Source organism: Kogia breviceps, chromosome 3 (assembly GCF_026419965.1).
Source record: "Kogia breviceps isolate mKogBre1 chromosome 3, mKogBre1 haplotype 1, whole genome shotgun sequence".
In the NCBI taxonomy this organism is placed as follows: domain Eukaryota; kingdom Metazoa; phylum Chordata; class Mammalia; order Artiodactyla; family Physeteridae; genus Kogia; species Kogia breviceps.
The window spans coordinates 135,079,108-135,100,504 of record NC_081312.1 but is presented as its reverse complement, the minus strand read 5'-3'; the positions used below and the strand labels follow the sequence as shown (position 1 = coordinate 135,100,504).

Genomic DNA, 21,397 nt, shown 5'->3' with positions numbered 1-21,397 from the left:
TGGATGGGCCCTGGAATCCAAGGACAGTGGGACTGACTGTCACCCTCCTTCTCTTCCTGATACTATCTCCATTGAGACTTGGTCTTCCTGGAATGAGGGATGACTCTGGGACCTCATGTCACTTAACTTTGGTAACCAACTGTAGCATGATTCCTATTCCCATTTTACAGATGAGAACCCTGAGGCTTATAGAGGTGAGGGAGGTTAAGCAGGGTCAGTACTGAACTCAGGCCTACTAGACTCTGGTTTCCATGCTCTTCAGGTGTCATCCAGCTGGCACCTAATGGCACCCCACCCTCAATGCCACATCTCTGGGTGAGCAGAAGGCAAACTTTGTGCAAATTACTGCCCCAGGAAGAAGGCAGCCCTCCCCAGGAAGGTTCCTACTTCCGTCTCTCCTCGGCCTGAGGCCCCAAGCACAGGCCTGACATCCCTCAGGGTGCTCCACCCGGAACCCTGCAGAAAGGGATGCCCTGGTACCTTAGGGAGGTATGGGGGAATGGAGGGGGAAGGAGTCACAGTTCACAGATTTGCATCCAGGGGTGCTAAGCATTTGTGGAAGCCCTGAGGGGTAATCCATCCACCTGCTATCCTTTTCCTTTTACTTCCCCTCACACACACATACCCCCTACCCCCAGCCAAATTGGCTGGGTTCAAATCCAACCTCTGCCACTAACTACAAGCTTGTGCAAGTTACTTAAGGTCTTTGTGCCTCAGTGTTCTTTAATGTAAATTAGTGGTGAATAACTATGCCTACCCCCAAAGTGTTGTTACATGGAGTCTGGGGCCTCACCCCACAACACTTCGATTCAGCAGGTCCAATGGACCACATTTTGGAAAGCACTGTCCTGAAGGGTGTGCTCTGGCAACACTTTCTAGCTGTTGGGGTGTACATACTGGTTTATGCCTCTCTGGTTTTATTATCTTAGCAGTTTCAAGACTATCTTCATTTCAATGGCAAATTAAATGAGTAAGTTTCTGTTCCTCAGTTTCCTCATCTGTGAAATGGAGGTAATAGTACTATCAGGATTGTTGTGAGAATGACTAAAATCTTTGTAATGCTTGCTTGGAACATGGCCTTGCCCATAGTAAGCACAAGCTATTATTGTAATCCACAGCCAAACCAGCAGATACCCGGATGAAAGAAAACACTTTACATCACATTAAGTTTCTCCTTGCATTTTAAGACGCATTCATTTCCCCAGGGGTCAGAAGTGACTGAAAAGGGGCCACAAGATCCGTTGTCCTCTAGGCGTTGCTTACACAGGTGTTTTGTTCACTTGTGAAAATTCACCCTGTTTGTTTACGATTTGTGCCCTTAAAAGGCACTGTCTCCTAGGATCCTCTTGGTTCTGTGAAGAACGCAGGGCAGGCATCATCATCTCCGTTTTTCAAACGGAGGCCAAGACAGCTATTTTGATTGGGCCAAAGAAGGGGATGAGGGTTGCAAAGCTTTTAAGTCCGGCCCTCCATTCGCGAGAGTAACCGCCTCTCCCAGAGGGCGCGGAGCGAACAGTACCTGGCTCCAGGTATAGCTCAGCAAAGGGTTCTAAGTCCTTCCTGCAAACACCGGCCCTCCCCCAGCGCACACACAACTCGGGCCCACACGAGGACTAGCACCGCAGCACGCTCACAAGGCCAGTCCCACACGTGGGAACTCCCGAGGGAGACCCACGCGCCTGCAGCCCCTCGGCCCCGGCGGGGGGAATGGCGTCCAGCCCCGGGCCAATGAGAGTAACGGAATTTCTTTCATTCAGTGCGGGTCTGGTTCTTGCCCGGAAAGGGGCGGGACACCACGCCGGGGGCGGGGCCGCCGCGCGCCGGGGAGAGGGCGGTGCCCGCTCAGTGGCCCGGCCAATCGGCGCCGCGCCCGGGGTGGGAGGGGGGACCAGGCCTTTTTTCCCTCCGCGCGGGGCCAATCCTGACTTTACAAGCTTGAACTTTTGCCACCCTCGGACTAGCAAGAGCGCCCGAGGAGGTACCCCGCCGCGCCGGCTCCAGGGGCAAGAGCGGCCTTAACCCTTCCCTTGCCGGGCGGCCCACTGCTGCCTCCGCGCTCCCACCAGCTCGCCCCGGATCAGGCGGGACCCGGCCCCCCAACCCACCCCCATTGCCATGGTGAAATGTCGCTGGGGAAATCACGAGCCCTACCCACATCCCTCTCCGTGGTGCAGAGAATAAACTGGGGAAGGGAAGGGGGTGGAGGGAGTCGCCCAGCCCCGGGACGGCTGGCGGCCCGCCTAGCTCCGAGGTAAAGAGACTCGGCGACGAGAGAAGCCCGAGAGAAGACCTTTCCCGCCTCTACCCCACCCTCTGCAACTCCCTTACCTCGAGCAAGCCTAGAGTCCCGCTGCGCGAGGCATTCCACGCCCCCCGGTTGGCCCGGCGGCCAACCCCTGACTTTGCGCAGGGGGTGTGGAAACCTCGTGCTATCACGCTAGCTCCCGCTACTCCAACAAATCAGCCGCCCCCTACTCCCAAGAGACGCAAGCCAGGAAAGCACACACGCACACTCATTTTTATTAGCCTTCCCTGGGATGGGGGTTTGTACCAATTCTAAAGTGCAATGTGTTTTTGTAAGTTTGTGCACAAGCCAGGGAGAGGCAAAGCGCCCCGTTTGCGTCCGAATGTTAGTGGGTCCGCCGAGCCCTCGAGCAGCCCGCCTGTGGTTTGTGTAACCGCGTGTGTGTGTGTGTGTGTGTGTGTGTGTGTGCGAGCGCGCGCTCGCATCAGTCCCCGCGGCGCACGCGAGCCAGAGAGCAGGCCGTGGGCGCTGTCAGGCCCGGGGCGGGGGGACTGGGGCAAGCGTGGGGCGGGGGCCGGGGCTTGGCCCGCCCCGGGAGCCGGCCCCTCGGAGCCTCGGGCCCTGCAATGGGACGTGTTCTCCTTTAAGAGTTAAGAAACTTGAAACCTTGTTTGCGCAACAATCAGCGCCGCGGAGCCGCCAAAGTGTCTAGACTGGCATATGATGGGAGGCAGCCAATGACTCCGCGGCGCTCCTCCGGGGGCCCTCAGTGTGCGTTTGAGGAGAACAAAAAAGAGAGAGCCGAGCGGGGGAGCGAGCGAGGGAGACGAGCCGAGAGAAAGAGCCGCCGGGCGCTGCTTCGCCAGACCTCGCCGGGACCACGGGGCCACCGGGAGGCACTTTTTGTGGAGGGGGGAGGGGGGCGACCTCTGCAGCCGCAGCGTCCGGGGCGTCCGAGCGCAGCGTGGGGCGGGCTACGACCTCTCCCTCGGTGGATTGCATTTTTAATTAAGGATTCCCAGCAGCTCTTTGGGATTTTTACAGTTTCCACTCATGTGTTGACACCCGCGTTCAGGAGAAATTCGCTCCAAGTGCATCTAGCGCCTGGGACTTGAGACGGAGTTGGCTTTTCGTGCATGCAATTACAGGGATTTTGGTTTTGTTTGGGGTTTCTTTTTCTTTCTTTCCTTTTTTTCTTTTTCTTATTTTCTTTCTGCAGGGAGTAAGAAGGAAGCCGAGGGTATCAACAAGCCTGCCTTTCGGATCCTGCAGGAAAAGCCCATGTAGTTAAGTGCTTGGGTTTTAAAGGCAGGGCTTCCCAGACACATTTGGGGGGTTCGGCGCGAGCGCTTTGTGCTCATGGACCAGCCGCGTAACTTTTGAAGGCTCTCCGGCCCATGCGGGGTCTTGCTGGCGGCGCGCAGCCTGCAGTCGCTCTAAAGCGCCGGGGCTGGAGTTGCTGAGCTGCCCGGGCGCCGGGGTCCATGTAGTAGCGGGCCGAGCGCGGACTGCGGCTCGGCGTGAGCGCGTTCCCCGCCGTCCCGCCCTGGCGAGCTCCCTCATGTTGCAGCCCTGCGGCGCCCCTTCGACGACAGGCTGTGCGCGGTCTGCACGGCGCCCGGCAGCAGAGCTTCATGTGGGGCTGCGGCCCGCGCAGCCGGCGCCTCGCTGAGGAAACGGACCCCCGGTAACCGGAGACCGCCTCCCCCCCACCCCCGGCGCCAAAGGATATCGTATGTTCAGGTCCAAACGCTCGGGGCTGGTGCGGCGACTTTGGCGAAGTCGTGTGGTCCCCGACCGGGAGGAAGGCAGCGGCGGCGGCGGCGACGAGGATGGGAGCGTGGGCAGCCGAGCTGAGCCGGCCCCGCGGGCACGAGAAGGCGGAGGCTGCGGCCGCCTGGAAGTCCGCCCGGTAGCCCTGAGGCGGCCCCGGGACGCGGTGGGACAGCGAGGCGCCCAGGGTGCTGGGAGGCGCCGGCGCGCAGGGGCCCCCCCGAGGCCCATGTCGGAGCCGGGGACCGGCTCTGGGGGCTCCCCGCTGGACGTGGCGGAGCCGGGAGGCCGGGGCTGGCTGCCCGAAAGTGACTGCGAGACGGTGACCTGCTGTCTTTTCTCGGAGCGGGACGCCGCCGGCGCGCCCCGGGACGCCGGCGACCCCCTGGCCGGGGCGGCCCTGGAGCCGGCGGGCGGCGGGCGGAGTCGCGAAGCCCGCTCGCGGCTGCTGCTGCTCGAGCAGGAGCTCAAGACGGTCACGTACTCGCTGCTGAAGCGGCTCAAGGAGCGCTCGCTGGACACGCTGCTGGAGGCGGTGGAGTCCCGCGGCGGCGTGCCGGGCGGCTGCGTGCTGGTGCCGCGCGCCGACCTCCGCCTGGGCGGCCAGCCCGCGCCGCCGCAGCTGCTCCTCGGCCGCCTCTTCCGCTGGCCCGACCTGCAGCACGCCGTGGAGCTCAAGCCCCTGTGCGGCTGCCACAGCTTCGCCGCCGCCGCCGACGGCCCCACCGTGTGCTGCAACCCCTACCACTTCAGCCGGCTCTGCGGGCCAGGTGAGCGTGCCGCGCCCGGCGGGCCCTCGGGGTTCCCCTCCCGCCCCCTTCCACGGCCTCCTGTCTCTTTTTGACACCTCTGGCGGGCGGGCGGAGCCGCGGGTGCTCCCCCGGGTGCCCCTGGAGCGTGGGAGCTCCCAGTGGAGGCGCCTCACGCTGGCAGGAAAGCCGGGGAGTGGGGATGTGGGCGCACACATCAAATGGGAACTTCATCTTAAGGCTCCGGCAAACTCAGAAGGGTGCGCGTTGGAGTTTTCTCTGTGCAGCTTCAGGGACCTGAGGCAGCCTCCGGCTTTCCAGACGGTGGAAGAGAAGGGCAGGTCTAGGAGAGGCCAAAGGCTTGAGCGCCACCCCCACACCAAGTCCATTTACCCCAGTCCATGCCCGGACCTGTAGCATTTGTGTGCATATGCCTATACCTACGGTATATTATGCTTTGTCGTATCCAGGTACATATATGTCGTGAAATTGGGTGCAGGCAATTCATGGCTAGAGTCCAAAGTGTCCAAAGTGTTTGTAAACTGTCCCACTTGTTCCCGTCTACACTTTGGAGCAAAGCTTTTGCGGGGTAACACTTCTCAGAGTGGAGACCACCCTCTTGCCTCTTGATTGTTGCCAGCATCCCTTGGGTGTCAAATGCCAGAGCCTTCTGTCATCATCATTCTCAATCCTGCGTCTAGCTTTTCTAGAGAGCTGAGGGTCCTGGAGGTGTCTAGGTACGGAAGGAAGCTGGATATTTTAGTACTTTTGAGAACTACCCCCCTTCTTTGTCCTCTTCTTGGGATTTTTCTGCACACACCACCTACCTAGTCCTGCTTACCTGAGCAGTACCTGGGTGCTGTAGCAAAGGTGAGGACAGAAGGAGACTCCAGGCAGGCCAGAAGCTTGCATCCTCACCCCCCCACCCCCCGCCCCCTTCCCTTGCACTGCAGGGATCACACATTTTTAGCCTGTAGCATCTTCTGGGTGTATGCATCTTAGGTGGCACTGGGGGTTCTGCAGGGATGGGACTCTCAGAGGGTTATAGACTGTTGGGCCTGGGCAGGCTCTGAGTTCCTCTGGCCTAGCTCCTCTGGAGAGAGGCAGCACCCAGCCTGGGGGCATTTAAGAGGGTCAGATCACACAGGTCTCCTGACTCCCAGTGTGGAAGGGGAGGGTGGGGCTAGAAGTATGGATTTGTCTTAGTTGTGTTGGTGTCTGGGGTGGTGGCTGGAGGGGAAGGACGGTGCCTCAGTGGTGGTTCCTGAAGAGAGAGCACTGATGGGGGCTGGGGTGGGGAGAGGCAGTATTGATCTGGCTGCCCTGCGCCCCGCATGGTCACTCTAGGCCTGATTCTCAGGGGCTTTGGGCAGTCGCTGGCCTGTGGCCCTCTGCGGGCTTTCTGTGCTCCTTGTTCCTCTTTGACAGCTTTCCCTGGAAGTGGCTTTCTCCACTCTTCCACCCTGGCTCCTCCCTGCCTCTGAGGAGGAGGGCCCTGTTTATGGTTGCCCTGTCCCTGGTCCCGTTTTCAGGGGGAGAGAATTGGTGGGGGCCCCTCTGCTCTTCTAGAAGGCCCCGCTGGGCATTTTCTCTCTCACCACATCAGTCTGCTAGCGAATATTTGTTGAGCACTTACTCTGTGCCAGGCACCATGCTGGGTGCTGTAGTGGGGAGAGTGGAAATCTGAGTAGGATCCATGCCCTCAAGAAACAGAATCTTCGGGTTGTGGCTGGGGGAGAGTTGGGACAGAGATGGGGGAAGCAGGGCCAGGCCAGAGGGTCTGAACTCTCAGAGCACTGTGGGGTGTGCATGTAACAGGAGCACCTCTCGGAGCCTCAGAGCTGTAACCTGGAGTGGGACCTTGGAGGATGGATGGGTAAGGGGAGGTGGGTGTTGAGGGGGAGGAGGAGAGGGCCCGCTGAGAGTCAGGGTACCAGGCAAGCTCAGGTGTGAGGGTGGGAAGGGGTGAGGTAAAGAAAACTGGAGACAGGTAGGACCCACCCTGCCCGTACTCCTTGGATAAGTCAGCTTGGGTCTTGGTTTGAGTTTGGTGGCCTTGAGCAGTTTTAAGTTAATGGACAAACTGCAGTGGAATGGTTCCGACCCATAGACTTGGTCCTAGGCTCTGCCCTGCCGGTATCGACAACTTGACTTTGGAGGAGTAACCTCTCCTCTTAGTCTCTCTGTGGGTCAGTGGGGGCGGCTTGAGAAACGTTCTCCACCTCAAATTCCAGACTAAGCATTGGCACTTGACTCCTCTCCTCCTCCCAGAAGGAGGCGCTGTTGCAGGGACTGTGCCTGTTCTCCTGCTACTTCGTTAACCGAAGCCCCGCCCCCCACACCCCGTTCAAGCCACCCCGGGGGCCATTGGGAGGACTGGTGGTCAGGGAAGAGTTTCCGGTAGGTACCAGGCTGACCCTCTTGCTCCATTCCCTGCATGATGGCTTGAGCTGCCAGGACTGAGGACTGGGGGCGCCCTTTGCCATCCACCCCACCGCTGCCTCCTGGCCGCCAGCCTGGCTCCCGGAGCTGGGCGGGTGCATAGCTGGAGCTCAGCCGTGCGCGTCCTGATAAGGAGACTGCTCCTTCCAGGGCTCTGAGGGAGAGGGCTGGGGCACTGGGGCAGGTACACCCATAGAGAGTACGCTGGAACACCCAGCGGGCCAACTGAGGGACACCACCGGCCCCCCAGTGCACCCCTGGCCCCCACAGGGATCCCTAGTGAGACGGCCCCTTTCTGGGCAGTGCGGCCCCTGCTGCTCAGAGCAAACCCTGCTCCATCTTTCAACTTGCTTTGGGGCATTGGGGCCAAGTCCCCTCCTTGGACCTCTTTTCTCATCTATAAAGAAAGGGAGTGGTGAACAGAATCTCTGAGGGTCTGCTGGGAGGATTCCAGGTGACACAGGCCTGCCCTCTCCCCCATGCTTGTCTCAGAAAGTGGGGTCTGTGTGCCTAGTTCTGCTCTGGGCTTCCCGCTCCCGTGGGAGTCAGGCCCTAGCTTTCCCTCCCTCTGGTATATCTTTCTGTCCCTGGAAAAGCCAGTTCGCTGAGCTTGGTGCCTATGTGGACGGAAATGTGGAGAAATACTTTAATCACAGTTCTAACCTGTGTTTATAGAGCTCCTTTCTCCCAAAAGTATCCATTAACTTTGGAATAAATCTCCTGCTCTTTGCTTCACCACTTTTTTTTTTTCTGTAATTATATTCAGTAAATTACTATTATCCAAATTGCACCAGGGAAAGAGAGACAGAGCAAGAGAGAACTTCTAAACGACTGGAGGAGGCCGCCTAGGAAAACACAGGGTTCCCAGGCCAGGACTATAGGAATTAGAATGGGCTAGAAAGTTTTCCTTTTATTTGGCCTGGCATTATCCCTTTGAAATGAGATCAATTTCAAGTTGGGCTTCCAAGCCCCCGCCCCGCCCCTCTGGCGGCCCCTCTGGCGGCCCCTCGGCCCTGCCCGCCCTGCTCCTCCAAGCTCCTCCTTGGAGGTGAGGAAGGGGTGATAATGTGCAGTTTGCCTCTTGCTGGCGCCAGCCTGCCGCGCTGTTTATCTGGCTGCCGGGGGAATCTGGGCAATTAGGCTCTGCTGGCCTTAAAGCACCAGGAGCTTCTCTTCTGCGTTTCCCACCCTGGGGCTTGGGGTTGAGCCTTCAGGTCCTGGGGCTGGAGGGGACAGGCACCCAGGAGGGCACCCCTTGGGAGGGTGAAAGCTGGGAGGCCCAGGGAGGTGCATGGACCTTTCCTAAGCAAGATGCTAGGCTGCACAGTTGGGGGTGGAAGGTAATGTCTTCAACTGAAAGGTTACCAGGCAGTGGGAGAGGCTGTGAACTCTTCTGGCTTTAGAATTAGGGTCTAGATCTCGAAAGGCTAAGTACCCCCTGGGGGCTAACCAGAGCCTCATGTCTGCTGAGCTAAGTTGAGCTGCATTGGGCTGAGTGCTAGCCTTCTGGTACCCTCGGCCCCTGGCTGACTGCTCTCAGTTCTGAAGGGAGTTGGAGGAGATTCCTGAAGTTGATGCCTGAGGCTGGCTGTCTGGGGGGGCTGGAGTTTCTGATCTCTCTTTCTCTCTCCCCCACTCCCTCCCTCCCTCCCTCCCGCCCTATGATCATTTCTTTCTGAGGGGACTGCAGGGCTCTAAGAGTTCTCCCCTTAAAGGTTAGAGTGCATAAGTTATTATTTAGAAATCAACACAACTTTTCTAAGTCTAAGACAGCTTCTAAGACGGGAGTGTGGACAGAGGGCCTGGAGGCAGCCCACACTTTCTTTTCTGACCTTTTGTCCCACCTGAGTTCATGTCCTGGGGCTCCATCCTCCCAGATCTGTGGAGGGAGGGTGGATGTGTTAGAGTGAGGCCGAGGTACCAGTAAAAGGTTTCTCAGTATTGTTCATAGCAGCGTTATTCCTGAGAGCCAAAAGGTGGAAACAGTCCGAATGTCCCTTAGCTAACAGATGGATAAACAAAATGTGTGATATAGCCACCCAGTGGAATATCATTCAGCCATAAACAAGAATGAAGTACGATAGAAGTGACAGCATGGAAGAGCCTGGAAACCAGTATACTAAGTGAAAGAAGCCAGACACAAAAGGCCTTCTGTTATAGGAATCCATTTGTGTGAAACGTCCAGAATAGGCAAACCCCCGAGGATAGACAGTAGATTTGTGGTTGCCTGAGGTTTGGGAGTTGGGGGAATAGGGACTGACTGTGAATGGGGCAGGGTTCCTTTTGGGGTGATGAAAATGTTCTGTAATTAGTTGGTGGTATTGGTCTCACAGCTCTGAATGTGCTAAGAACCACTGAATTGTATATTTTAAAAGAGTAGATCTTAGGGTATGTGAATGATAACTCTGTTGTTTTTTTTAAAAAAGTAACTTGATGTTGGTCCTGAACTGGCCTCCCCCTTTGTTCAGCTGAAGTAGAATAACATCTCCTGCCTCCCTGTGTGGCCTTGGGTGGGCCCTTTACCTGCCTCCACCCCACTTGCCCCATCAGTTAAAATAAGAAATTGAGTTGGGGGGGACCTCTGACATTCTAAATCCCCATGTCTTGGCGTGCAGTCTCTTTTTTACTTGCCTAGGATGGAAGTTAGTGATGTGCTTCCAGTCTCTGTGCAGATCGTTTTGCTGGAACGAAGTGGGGTGTGGGTGCTAGTAAAGTCCCTCCTGAAAGCTTTGCAGTTCCTCACTGGCTGGTGTGTCTGATGTCCCAAGTCTGTAGATTTGCTTTCTGTCTCACTCATGCATTAGAGCCCCAGCCCAGGTGTGGGCATGGGTGGTGGGTGTCACTCAAGGCCCAGGTGGCTCCTGTGAGGGAGATCTTCATGAGCTCCCCCCCACCCCCTTTACAGGTCCCAGGTAAGCAGCCCCAGGCCGAGATGCTGGGGTTGATTACAGTGGCTTGACTCCAGCTTGCACAGCCCATTGCTGCCAGGTTTCACTTTGGGGGACAGATCTGGGGGCAGATGTCCAGAGCTCCCTACTATGTATGGCCTGGGCCTCAGCCAATTAGATGTTGTTTGCAAGAGGAACCCAGACACAGGAGTTGCAGACCTTCTGATAAGTTAGTGGGGTAGTGGAAAGGACGTGAGGCTGGGGGTCAGGATACCTGGTCTCCGGTTCTGCCTCTACACCAGCTCCCTGTGTGGCCCTCAAGGAGTCACTTCTACTTTTTAGGCCTCAGTCTTCTCCTCAGTAGAGTGGGAGCACTGGCTTCAGTTCTTTTTCCCTGTGGAGCGCTAGCCCTACCTGTATTTTGCCTCTTGTCCTGAGAGTCTGGTCTCTAGCCCCTCCAAGACTGGTGGATAAGGGGGCTCCTCCTGAAGGCAAATAGCCCCCCTCCTTGAGTCTTATTTGAGGTCTCCTTTGGGTCACCCTTTTGGCCCCATAGGTCCTCTTTCTCCACACTTTTGTCCACTGATGCCCCCAACTTTACCATTATCCTTGTCACCATTGTCTTTGTCCACATCTGTTTACTGAACACTTTCTGTGCATATGACGTACCAGACCCAGCTGGGATGAAGGGGTAGAAGATAGGGTGCCTCTTGACTGCCTGTCTCGTTGGGGTGTAGAGCAGAGTCAGACCTGGGCTCAAATCCCAGCTCCACCATGATTGGCTGGGGAACAATGGGCAAGTCAGTCTTCTCATCTGTGAAATGGGAATGATAATGGTCATCTTATTTATTTTTAAGAAAGGAGGAAATGAAAATAGGCACCCAATGAGCATGACTAACCACTCTGTACCTAAGGTCCAAAAGAATAAAATACAGTGAATGAAATTGAAAGGTCCCAGCACAGAGAGAGACACAGGGTACACATTCAGGAAATGTTTGCTTCGCTCCCAGTGGCTAATCCATGATTCATTTTCCTTCTCCCTAACTCCAGTCCACAAAAGATTCCCTGTTTTTAGACTGCAGCGCCTTCACTTTGTTGAAGTCATTTCTAGCTGGAAAAGCCGGGGTGGGGAAGAGGTGAAGCTGCCTGCTCCTGCGACTAATTGTGCCTTATTATAATTGTGAAAAACACTTATTACCCCTTGTGTCATTCCTGATACCTGCCTAATAATAGTTATTACCACTTTACTACCACTGAGAGTTTGTTTTAGTTTGTGATTTGATGGCCTTTAGTTTCTTTTAAGGAAAATGAAGGGTCATTTCATTCGTGCAAATTGTAACTTAGTTAAGCAAATTGTTACTTCCCAGAAAGCAAGAGGCCTAAGGAATTCTTCTGAAGACAAAGTATATGTTTTTAAGGACAAGTATTTTAGGCAAATGAAAGGAAACCCAAAGAAAAATACCATAGACAATAAAGAATCGCAGAGGGTCTGAGCTGGAAGGCCACGGAGATTGTGTGTTCCACCGCTTCTCTTTACAGAGGGGGAGACTGAGGCCAAGAGCTGGCAGTGACTGGTTTAAGGTCTCGCATCCGGGGAGCTGGATTTGGCTTTCTGGGTTCCAACCAATCATGTCCTCCTCCTTGCCCTGAAGGTCGTTTGCTCTAATGTAGTTTGTTTGAAAGGGAGCTCCTATGTCTATGTGGGCCTCTGCAGTCAGTCAGTTCTGACTAGAGTTGCCAAACTTAGTAAAGAAAATTACAGAATGCCCTGTTAAATTTGAATTTCACGTAAACAACACATAATATTTTAGTATAAGTATGTCCCAGATATTGCAAGGGACATACTTATGCTAAAAGTTTATGCCATGCATATCCAAAATTCAACTTTAACCGAACATCCTGTATTTTAACAGGCCACCTTAGCTCTGAATTTCCCTGTACCCCTGTTTCTTTCATTAGAATAATAATAGTTACTGTTTGTGGAGGTATTTTTCTGCAGTACCAAGAGCTTGTACTGAGCATTTTACATACATTATTATTTCCTTTTGCCCTCCTGGCAAACCTGGGAGGTCTCTATGATTATTGTCCCCATTTTAGAGCTGAGGAAACAGGCTCAGAGAGGTGAGGTAACTTGCCTGAGGTCACACAGCCAAAGGTGACAGAGCAGGGATTGAGCCCAGGTCTGTACCCCAAGTTTGTGGCTTTCCCTGTTGGGCAGTGCTGTTTCAGGGGACTGGGGCAGCAGAGGTGCTGGGTTCCTGGGAGCTGGGTTTATTATTTGAGGAAACCAATAATCAAAAGCATGTAGAACCCCTATGTGTGAACTCTCCCATCCCAGCAGTGACACGTTGTCTCCTGTCTTCCAGAATCACCGCCACCCCCCTACTCTCGGCTGTCTCCTCGCGATGAGTACAAGCCACTGGGTAAGTGTGTCCTCCTTCTGACCTTTGGGGAGGTGCCTCCTACCCAGGCTCCCACAGGGCCCTGCCTCAATGCTGAAGGGCCAGAGAAGGAGGGGAGGGAGGGATCACCAGCCTGGTTGCCTTTGAAATGGGGTGGGTGAAGTTTTACAAACACACCCCCAGTTGGGCCAGAGCCGAACCAGCCTTTGCAGTGCCTTTGCAGCGCCTTTGCAGCGGGCTATTTACATCTTGAAATTCCTCGCTCATCATTAACCTCTCTGTGACCTTTAACCATGGGCCTGTGGGAGACGAATGGGTTTCAGCTTCAACATCTTGTTGATGCTGGTGGGTTGATGTTTCTGTCTCTTTTCCTCTCCTTCCCTCCCAGCCTTACATGGTTCTCCTTTGGTGTGTGTTAATTAGCACTATGACAGATAGGCTGAGCATGATCACTGATCACTGTTGAGAGTAGCTATATGTTCCCCCTCCCCCTCTTTTAAGCCAAGAAGTTCACCTGGGCAGAAACAACAGCTGGAACGTTTAGAAAGCAAGTGTCTTGGTACACCAAGCCCCTGGCGTGGAGGGTACCCCTCAGTGGTAGTGTCATTGTTGGCAGGCCCATTCAGAGGTAGAACGTGTTTTCTGTAAAGCCTTGGGGCTAAATGAGCAGCCCCTATGCTGGGGTAGATGCATGTGGTTTTAAAAGTAGAAATGGCTCATTTCCTGGCCCTCCTGGTTCCTCCAGTGGAGAATCCCAGTGGTGGGGTGAGTATGGCCTGAATAGTACCGGGAGAGTGACTTTGTGACCGTGCCACTACCGTGGGTAGCTGCCACGGGACTCGAGCTTTAAAAGTCAGATGGCGTGGCACTGATGCTAACACATTCCACCAGTGACCACAAAAAGTGGGTTTTGTTTTGTTTTTGGTAAAGGCCTCTTCCCGGTAGCATGTGTCAGCATCATCTGGGAGGTCACTTCGAAGTGTCATAACCTCTCAGGCATCCAGGCCCTTTCCTTCCAGGCCCCCCTGTGGAGACAGGAGTGCCCACCGGGTCCCTTCAGGAGTTTGTCCTCCTCAGTCTGGGAGGACAGAGGCTGTCCCATGACCATGTATGAGTCAGTGGCTTAACGATGGCAACTTCCTCGTTGTTTTTCCTGAAGTACGGTCATAGCGTGGATGGAGGAGCTTCATTTAGTTCTCCGGGGAACTGGAGCGGTTATCTGGTGGTACCCTGTCACTTGGTAGACAAGGAATCGGGCCGAAGGTCGGGGAGAACCGCCCAGCCGATGAGCAGTGGGGCTGAGGCGGGAACCCAGAGCAGCCCCTGTTCAGCTCAGAGGTTCCCCATCCTTCCCTCCCAGGCCCATCTCAGCATTTTTTAAGTTAACATAATTGCACTAGTCGCTTAGAAGATCCCTCATTCTAGTAGAGGAAAAGGAAAACCCTCAAACATTCTTAGGAAATGTAGCACCTGAGCTTGAATGTCAAGGATCGTTGCTCCAAGGAATCGTGGGTCAGCCAGTGATAAAGCCACAAAAATCAGGACTGCATCCAGCGGGGCAAAGTGACCATTTGGAAATCAGCAGGTGTCCCGGTTATTTTACAAATGGGACAACTGCGACAGAGAAAGAGGAAGTGATACTTGCTGGTGGTCATACAGCTCAAGGGTCCGAAAACGACAGCCCGCCATTTGTTTTTGTGTGGCTCTTGAGCTAAGAATGGTTTTTACTTTTTAAAATGGTTAAGAAAAAAGAAACCACCAAAAGCAGAATCATGTCTTTTGTGACATGTGAAAACTATATGAAATTCAAATTTCAGAGTCCGTAACAAAGTTCTGCTGGAACCCAGCTGTATTGTCTGTGGCCACTTCGCAGGACAGCAGCAGAGGTGGATAGTTGCAGTGGAGATTGTAGGGCTCACAAAGCTGAAAATATTCACTAGGGCGCCCTTTGCAGGCGAAGCTGGTGAGCCCTGATTTTGCTGAGTAAGAGTGGAGGTGGGACTTGAACCTGGGGCTCCAGCTTCCACATGGGGTTCCTCCTTGGGGCTCGAGCAGTGACCAAGGTTGGGAGTGTTCTTTTTCTACAACAGCCTCGTAGGGCCTCACTAGAAGCACTAGATGTGAAGGTTTGGAGAGTGCATGGCAGGGACTTATAGCTGCGAAGAATGGAAAACACCCATCACCCCCACTCCTGGAACGTTCATAAAACTGTCTGTGTTGGCTCCACAGCGGTTCACTAAAAAACAGGATTCAGCCTGGGGTGTTGCTACTTCGAACAATAAGTGGCAGCAAGACTTGGGGCCTGAACACTTTGGGAAGATTAGGTCTGAAAAGCAAAGAGGTTCCCACTTAGGCGTTGAGGTTATTATCTTCTTTTAAAGAGATTTTCCATCTGTCCCTATTTTCCTCCAAACACATTTGACCAGCAGATAACTTTTTCAGGCCCCGATAAATAGTCCAAGTTATTTTTTGTATTATTTTCTTTTCCTTACATTGTTAGTTTTTCATAAACAAAAAGTCAGTTCACTTCTCAGCCACTGTGATCACATGAAACCAAAAAAACAAAATAAAACCCAGAACACCCAGTCAGCATCTGGCAAGTGGGAAACGAGAAAGAAAAAAAAAAAAGAAAAAGGCCAAATTGTTTAACGTTTCATCTTCCCGCTTCCCCAAGCCACGTGGTAGAAGGAAAAAATTCCTACAGGATCGAATGGAATTCTAGCTAGCTAGGGCCTAGGCTAACGGTTTTTGTGCCAGGGTTCCCCAGCTTGGAGTGGCTCTCCTGAGCCAGGTGGGACCAGCCGAGCCACATCTGGGTTGTGCTGGGTGAGAAGATGAAAGATACTACAAGCCTCACAGAAAGAACATGACTTCCAACTCCTGGACAGACCTGTCCCTTAACGGGGACAGCACCCCGTTGCTGGTAGCAGAGGCAGAGGCCCAGGAAAAACTTTCCAAGTCGGCCTGCCCCTCAAGGCATCGGCTTGTCCTGCTAATAGCTCAGCGTTCAAGAGAAAACAGTGCAAAAGAATTTCCCTTCCCCATCTAAGTGCACTGCAGACAGGGGAAAACAAATAGCACACACCATGTGAGGTACTTAAAACTATTTAAACAACAATAAATGCCTTTTTAAAAAAAAAGAAAAAAATAGTCTAGACATTGAAAGTTGCTCTGGGAGTGGGTTTGGATGTGAGGGTGGGGGAGGGGAGAGAGAAAAAAGCTAATCCGGGAGCAAATGCTTGAGCCCTTAATTAGAGGGGTGTAAGCGGGACAGAGTGAGGATGGCTGGTAACTTGTTAAAACAGAGTTTCCCCAGCTCCAGAGGGAGGAAGGAAGGAAGGAAGGAAGCAAGAAGGAACAACTTCAAGAATTTTAATGGTTGTAATTAAGTACAGCAGCTATGAATTGTTTAGGGGCTTAATTTAACCTTACCCAAGAAGGCTCCAAGTTACTACTTGTTCGGTCCCCTGAACTTGGGTTATTTCTGTGACCAGAGCAATTGAAACTTTTTCAGGTGCCAGGGCTGCAGCAGTCAGCATTTTATAGAAGAGTTCCAGGGTTGGCTGGCCTGGTCTCATGCAATCGTGGGATGGGGAGTGGTAGAAGAAAGTTGCGAGGGACATGCTGCCCTTTGCAAGCGCTTGCATGCGTGTGTGTGTGTGTGTGTGTGTGTGTGTACACGCACACACACACGCTCGAGAAAGAAGAGAGGAACACCCCACAGCCAACTTAAGTTCTCTTTCTCTTTCCTCCTGTAGATCTATCTGATTCCACATTGTCTTACACTGAAACGGAGGCCACCAACTCCCTCATCACGGCTCCGGGTGAATTCTCAGGTTGGCATTTCTTTTTTCCCTGCATGTTGCCATTGTGTTGAACTTTATAGGAGGGGGACCGGTGGCAGGGGCCTGACGGAGGTCTTGTTGATGTGCCCCCTCCTTTTCTTTTCCCTGGGCCTCCTACCCCTCGAGGAGAAGACTGCCAGGGTCTTCACCACTGGTGTTCTTGGGGTTAAGAACAATCTGTATGAATGAGGCCTAAGGATGAGAACTTTTCAAGTGCCTGGCGATCCATGCTCTAACCAGTTTTCTCTTGTGGACATGATAAAAACCCAGCCCAGCTCTCCATCCTGATTTTGCAAGGGATCCTCTCCCCAGGCTGCTGAGAGGCAGCAAAATAGACATGTTTGTTTACATGTGTCTTCTTGGGTTTCTCCTTCTGTCCCTGCTCTGGGGAAGGACTGATGCGCAGGGTCAGAAGAGGGGGAAGTAGAGTGGGTAGAACGGTCATGGAGGAGAGTCTAGCAAGCGAGGAGTTTTCCAGAGGCTGGTGGTTTCCGTGTCTCTCCCTGAGCCCTGGGTGCTGGGCTGGGAAGCAGAGAGAACCCTGATTTGGAGCCTCCCCTACTTCCCACATTTAAGACTTGGCCATAGGGACCCTCACATTCTGGGGAATACCTAAATCAAGCTTTCCTTGAGAAATGACATGTTGGTGGTGACCCGGGGGCTTCGAGGGCCCGGAGGGGCTCAAGTGCCGAGGTCGATGGGGCCTTTCGGGAGCATGGTGGGTAGGGTGCGCTGTGAGGACAGCTGGGGCTTGTGGCCTGGCTCTGTGCTGCGTTGGGTGACAGCCCCTCGGGCGGGAGATGCTTCCTCAGCAGGCATGGCTGGATCTCTTTGAGAAGGCCTCTGTTTGCCTGCATCTGAGCTGTCCTCCCCAGACCCCACACCCTGCCATAATGGCATCAAGAGTCATTGCAGCTATCTATTGAACGTTTACTTTGGGCCACATCCTATACTTGGGCCCCTTTAGAATCATCATCTCAGAACAGCAGTAAAGTGACTTGCCCAGGATGACGTAGGAGCAGAGCCATTTGCCACTGTGTCACTGTGCTTCTGACCACTGTTCTGTCCCCCACTTCTCTGCAAGGGCTGGATGTACCTCCAGTGAACTTATTTCACACAAAGCTCTGTCATTCCTGCCATACTCTCCCCACGACTCTATGGGTGTCACAGTGTTGGCTGCTCAGGGCTGCCTGGCCAGTCCCCGTGTCCAGAGCCCTCCCCCATCCGTTCCATGTTCCACCACAGCCGTGGAAGATCACAAGAGTATGTCTGTTTTGAAGATAGAGAAACTAGAAACCAGAGCAGGAAGTGACTTGCCCAGGGGTACAGTAGAGCTTATGGCACAGCTGGTGCTGGGGTCTAGGTCTTCTGGGTCCCACTTGCCTTCTGGTCTCTGGTGGCCCCTCTAATTGGCCCACTTTGTTTTCATCCCTGCCTTTCGGCCCTACTTGTTAAAATGTCTTTCCCTGAAAGACCTAACGAGATGAACACAAGAAGTGGACGTTTTAATCCATTCTTCTTCCTCTGTGCCTATGTGGTTGGAAGCCACATATAATTTTGAAGCAAGAGGCTTAAAAGTATTTCTGAATGCATGATTCCATGTCCCTGCCAACCGTCAGAGTGTATTTAATTTAGATGGATTGCGCTGGCGTTGGTTGTATGGACAGATGGGTAGTTTTTCATCATCCCTTCCCCTCATTGTTAATGGCGGAAACTGCCGTGTGTGGAGGTGCCTTACAGGTTCATGGTATGTTCTCAGATGTGATCTCTTTTGATCTCTGTCATCCCAGAGCTGGCCTGGTGTGTGACACAGGCTGGAAAGAGCAGACCCCAGAGCACCTGCAGGAGGCCCTCCCTACATCCGGTTCCCAGGAGAGAGCACGCTCTGGAGGCTGGAAGGTCTCCGGAGACCCTGAGGCCATTAGGTTGGGCTGCCTTTGGGGCCCAGTGGGCCTGTGTTTGGGATTCCCACCCAGCTATGCCAGAGCGACCTTTGGTACTGACTGGTGAGAAGGCCCTGATGTGATGCTCTTTACCGTGAATGAGGATTGCATGGTTCTCATGAGAAAATCTGGCATCCATTGCCTTGGGATTCTAAGGGACTGAAGGAACTGGGGAGGAAGTTTGGGATTTCCTTTTGGGGGTTGATTGGTCTGGGTTGCAGGTGGTCTCTGTAGGCGTTCCCCATTGTGGCCATCCAGGCCCCTCCCAGGGACGGCGTGGGTCTCCTCCCACTCTGCGGGCTCACAGTTCAGCTTTTCTAGCTTACTTGTGCCGTGGGGATCCCAAGACTGATGGGTTGGCCCTGCCCCTGCCTCCTGGATGCGTGTAGAGCTGGGGCTGTGGGTGGCTGTCACCTTGGAGGACAGACTCAGGGAGGGAGGCCCTGCAGGGTGAGAAGAAGGCCCAGAGGGGTCTCAGTGGATGGTGAAGCAAGATTCATCCTGCAAAGATGGGAGGCAGGGCGGGAGGTGAGGTCAGAAAGGTGAAGAGCACAGGCAGGTAGAATGCGTTGGGACAGACCAGGCATTTAATGCTCAAGGACAGATGGTAAGGATGCTGATGCTGACATTTATTTATTTAATGTTGACATTCACTACTTAGCACTTTGCTAACTGCTGGTCATTCTTCATCTCGCTGACTCCCTGTCACAACCCAGTGAGACACATTTGATTCCCCCTGTTTCAGAGGTGAGGAAACTGAGGCTCATGGCCAGGCCAGCTGCCGAAGTTCCCAGACTGTAAGTGGCAGGCTTGGGGTGGGAGACTGAGCGGTGTGACTGTGCAGCCTTCCACAGCAAGGATCCCCATCCTCCTCCCTGAGCCGCACCTGGCAAGGTGGAGTGATCAAAAGGAGGCCAGGGACAGCCTGTCCTGACTGAAGTACTAGGGACAGGGCTGGGGCCTGGCAAGAGGCACAGGGCTCTTTGCTCCTCCGTGTCCCCACCGGGTGAACCTTGCCGACCTCCCGGAGACCACCCCTAGCCCCCTCTGTCTCCCTGCATCCTGGGGGGGTGGGGGGTGGGCAGCGCTGTCCCTGAGAGCCTGGCCTCTCTCAGCATCTTGGGATGGGTGTTGCTGGAGTAGGGTGTCTGCAGCTCCGGGACGGAGGCTGCCCTTGTTTGTCTTGCACAATGACAATCCCAGCACCCGACCTGAGGGTGCTGGCTATTTTTATCCAGCGCCAAGGTCTCTGCTTCACTTTCCTGTCCTGTTGCTGAGGCCACTTTAGGGAAAATGGGGGGATTTTGAGGCTTAGTCACAGCCAGGGCAGTTGAGGATGCATCGGTGGGCAGGGTTGGGGGGCCGCAGGGCAGGAGACTGTCTTGTTTCAGCCTTCTGCTGAATGCTTGACACCTTCTCATCGGATCTCTACGTCAGCTCCAAATGTCGACACGTGATCCCCACTAAACAGACAAGAAAACTGAAGCTCACGGGGGGCAAGTGACTCACCAGGATCACCCAGTAGAGAGCCAGAACGTGGAGCTTCCACTAAGTAAAGACCCTTACACCTGGAGTCTTCAGTGGGATTTGGAAAAATTGAAAGCCTAGAAGTCCCTTTTTGGGGAGCCTTCACTTCAGGTCCTCGACACTCTGGTTTCCTTGCCTAACTGCTGCTCCTTGACTATCTAAGGGGCATCCTCTTCCTCTCTGCAACATCTCCACACACACCCCCCATTCCCTTTATTTTGATTTAGTTTGCGGAGGAAAGCAAGATTAGCTGGTTAAATTCATACTAAGGTGTGAGTGGCTGGTGGGCACTCTTCTTGGCAAATTAAAGGCAGGATATCCGATAATTCAAAGAAATTGCAGGATCAAAGGCCACATGGGAAGGACCTCTCTGAGGGCTGGGTTCTCTTGGCTCCAGGCTAGAAGAACAGAATGAGCGTGACATAAGGAGCTTTTTGCCCTGGATGAGGTAGGAGGAGCTAGGCCAGGCTTAGTACTGGGTGCTGAGTGAGCTCTGGGAGTTGACCAGGGCCTGAGGTGATGGGCTGCATTTGGAAGCCAGGCCTGCCTGACTCTAGTGCTGTGGAGCTGGAGCATGGAGCACTGGGCGGACTTCTGTAGGAACCAGTAACTCCTCTCTAGTATCCTATTCTAGTGCCTATTGGATAACCATTCAAGTGCTTTATTAAGCACCCACTGTATGCAAGACGTGGTGTAAGCTGCCTGTCATGGGGACCAGACAGTCCCTTTGTCTGACTTTGGTTGTGTGTACCAGTATCTCAGTCCTTGGAGCATGCTGGTTTCTTTAGAGTGTCAGTGAGGGCGAGCCCCTCACTTTGAAGAGAAGGCCCGGGAAGAAAAGGAGCTACTCAGGACAGCGTGGAGAGTTTGGGGCTCAGCTGGATGTGGGTATCTTTCCTCCACCAGCCAAGCTCTCAGCTCCTCAAGGGCACAGATCATTCTCCAGGATTCATGCATTCTGTAGATTGGCAGAGTTTGAGAACAGAGGCTCAGAGAGGTTAGGAGAGCAGCTGAGGGCCGCACAGCAAGCATAGGAGGTGGAGCCAGGCCATAACCTAGATGGGTCCATGCTGCCCACCCACCTGCCACCTTTCCTCTCAGTGGTCCCTGAGGAGGTTCCCCTTTGTGGTCAGTGCTGTCTGATGTGTGTCAGTGCTCACAGAAGCCAGGAGAGGAGTGAGTTATGCAGTATCATTTCCTGCTGCTTCCCGATTCTAGGGCCCAAGCTTGCTCGCCTCAGAGGCCCTGGTCCAGACCGACCCTAGAGCTCCTCATTCTCCGAGGTCCTCAATTCAGCTCCGTCAGTGTGTGCTGAGCCTCTCTAGCAAGGTGGGCTGAAGAGCATGGGCTGTGCACCATTGGGCCCTGGGTTCAAGTCCCGGCTCTGCCATTTCCTAGTTGTGGGGCTTTGGGGCAGCCGCTTAACCACTCCCACCCTTGGTCTTCTCACCTGTAAAATGAGGATGAAAATAACAACGTGTCACCTTATGATGAGGGTGAAATGAGATGATGCCAAGTGAATCAGCCAAGGCTTGGCACACGTGTGGTAGGTGTGGCTATTATGGTGTGCCAGGCACTGTGCT

General features: G+C 53.9%; 1 protein-coding gene across 1 annotated transcript in view; it reads left to right on the top strand.

The window, feature by feature from the left end:
- Positions 1–2,870: 2,870 nt before the first annotated feature.
- Positions 2,871–21,397, top strand: part of SMAD6 (SMAD family member 6) — a 75,687-nt gene continuing 57,160 nt past the window's right edge. Inside the window, exons 1-3 of the mRNA XM_059057758.2 lie at positions 2,871–4,788; positions 12,464–12,520; positions 16,258–16,335. Of these exons, the coding sequence (XP_058913741.1) occupies positions 3,981–4,788; positions 12,464–12,520; positions 16,258–16,335 (943 nt within the window). The 5' untranslated portion in view covers positions 2,871–3,980. The remainder of the gene's footprint in view (positions 4,789–12,463; positions 12,521–16,257; positions 16,336–21,397) is intronic.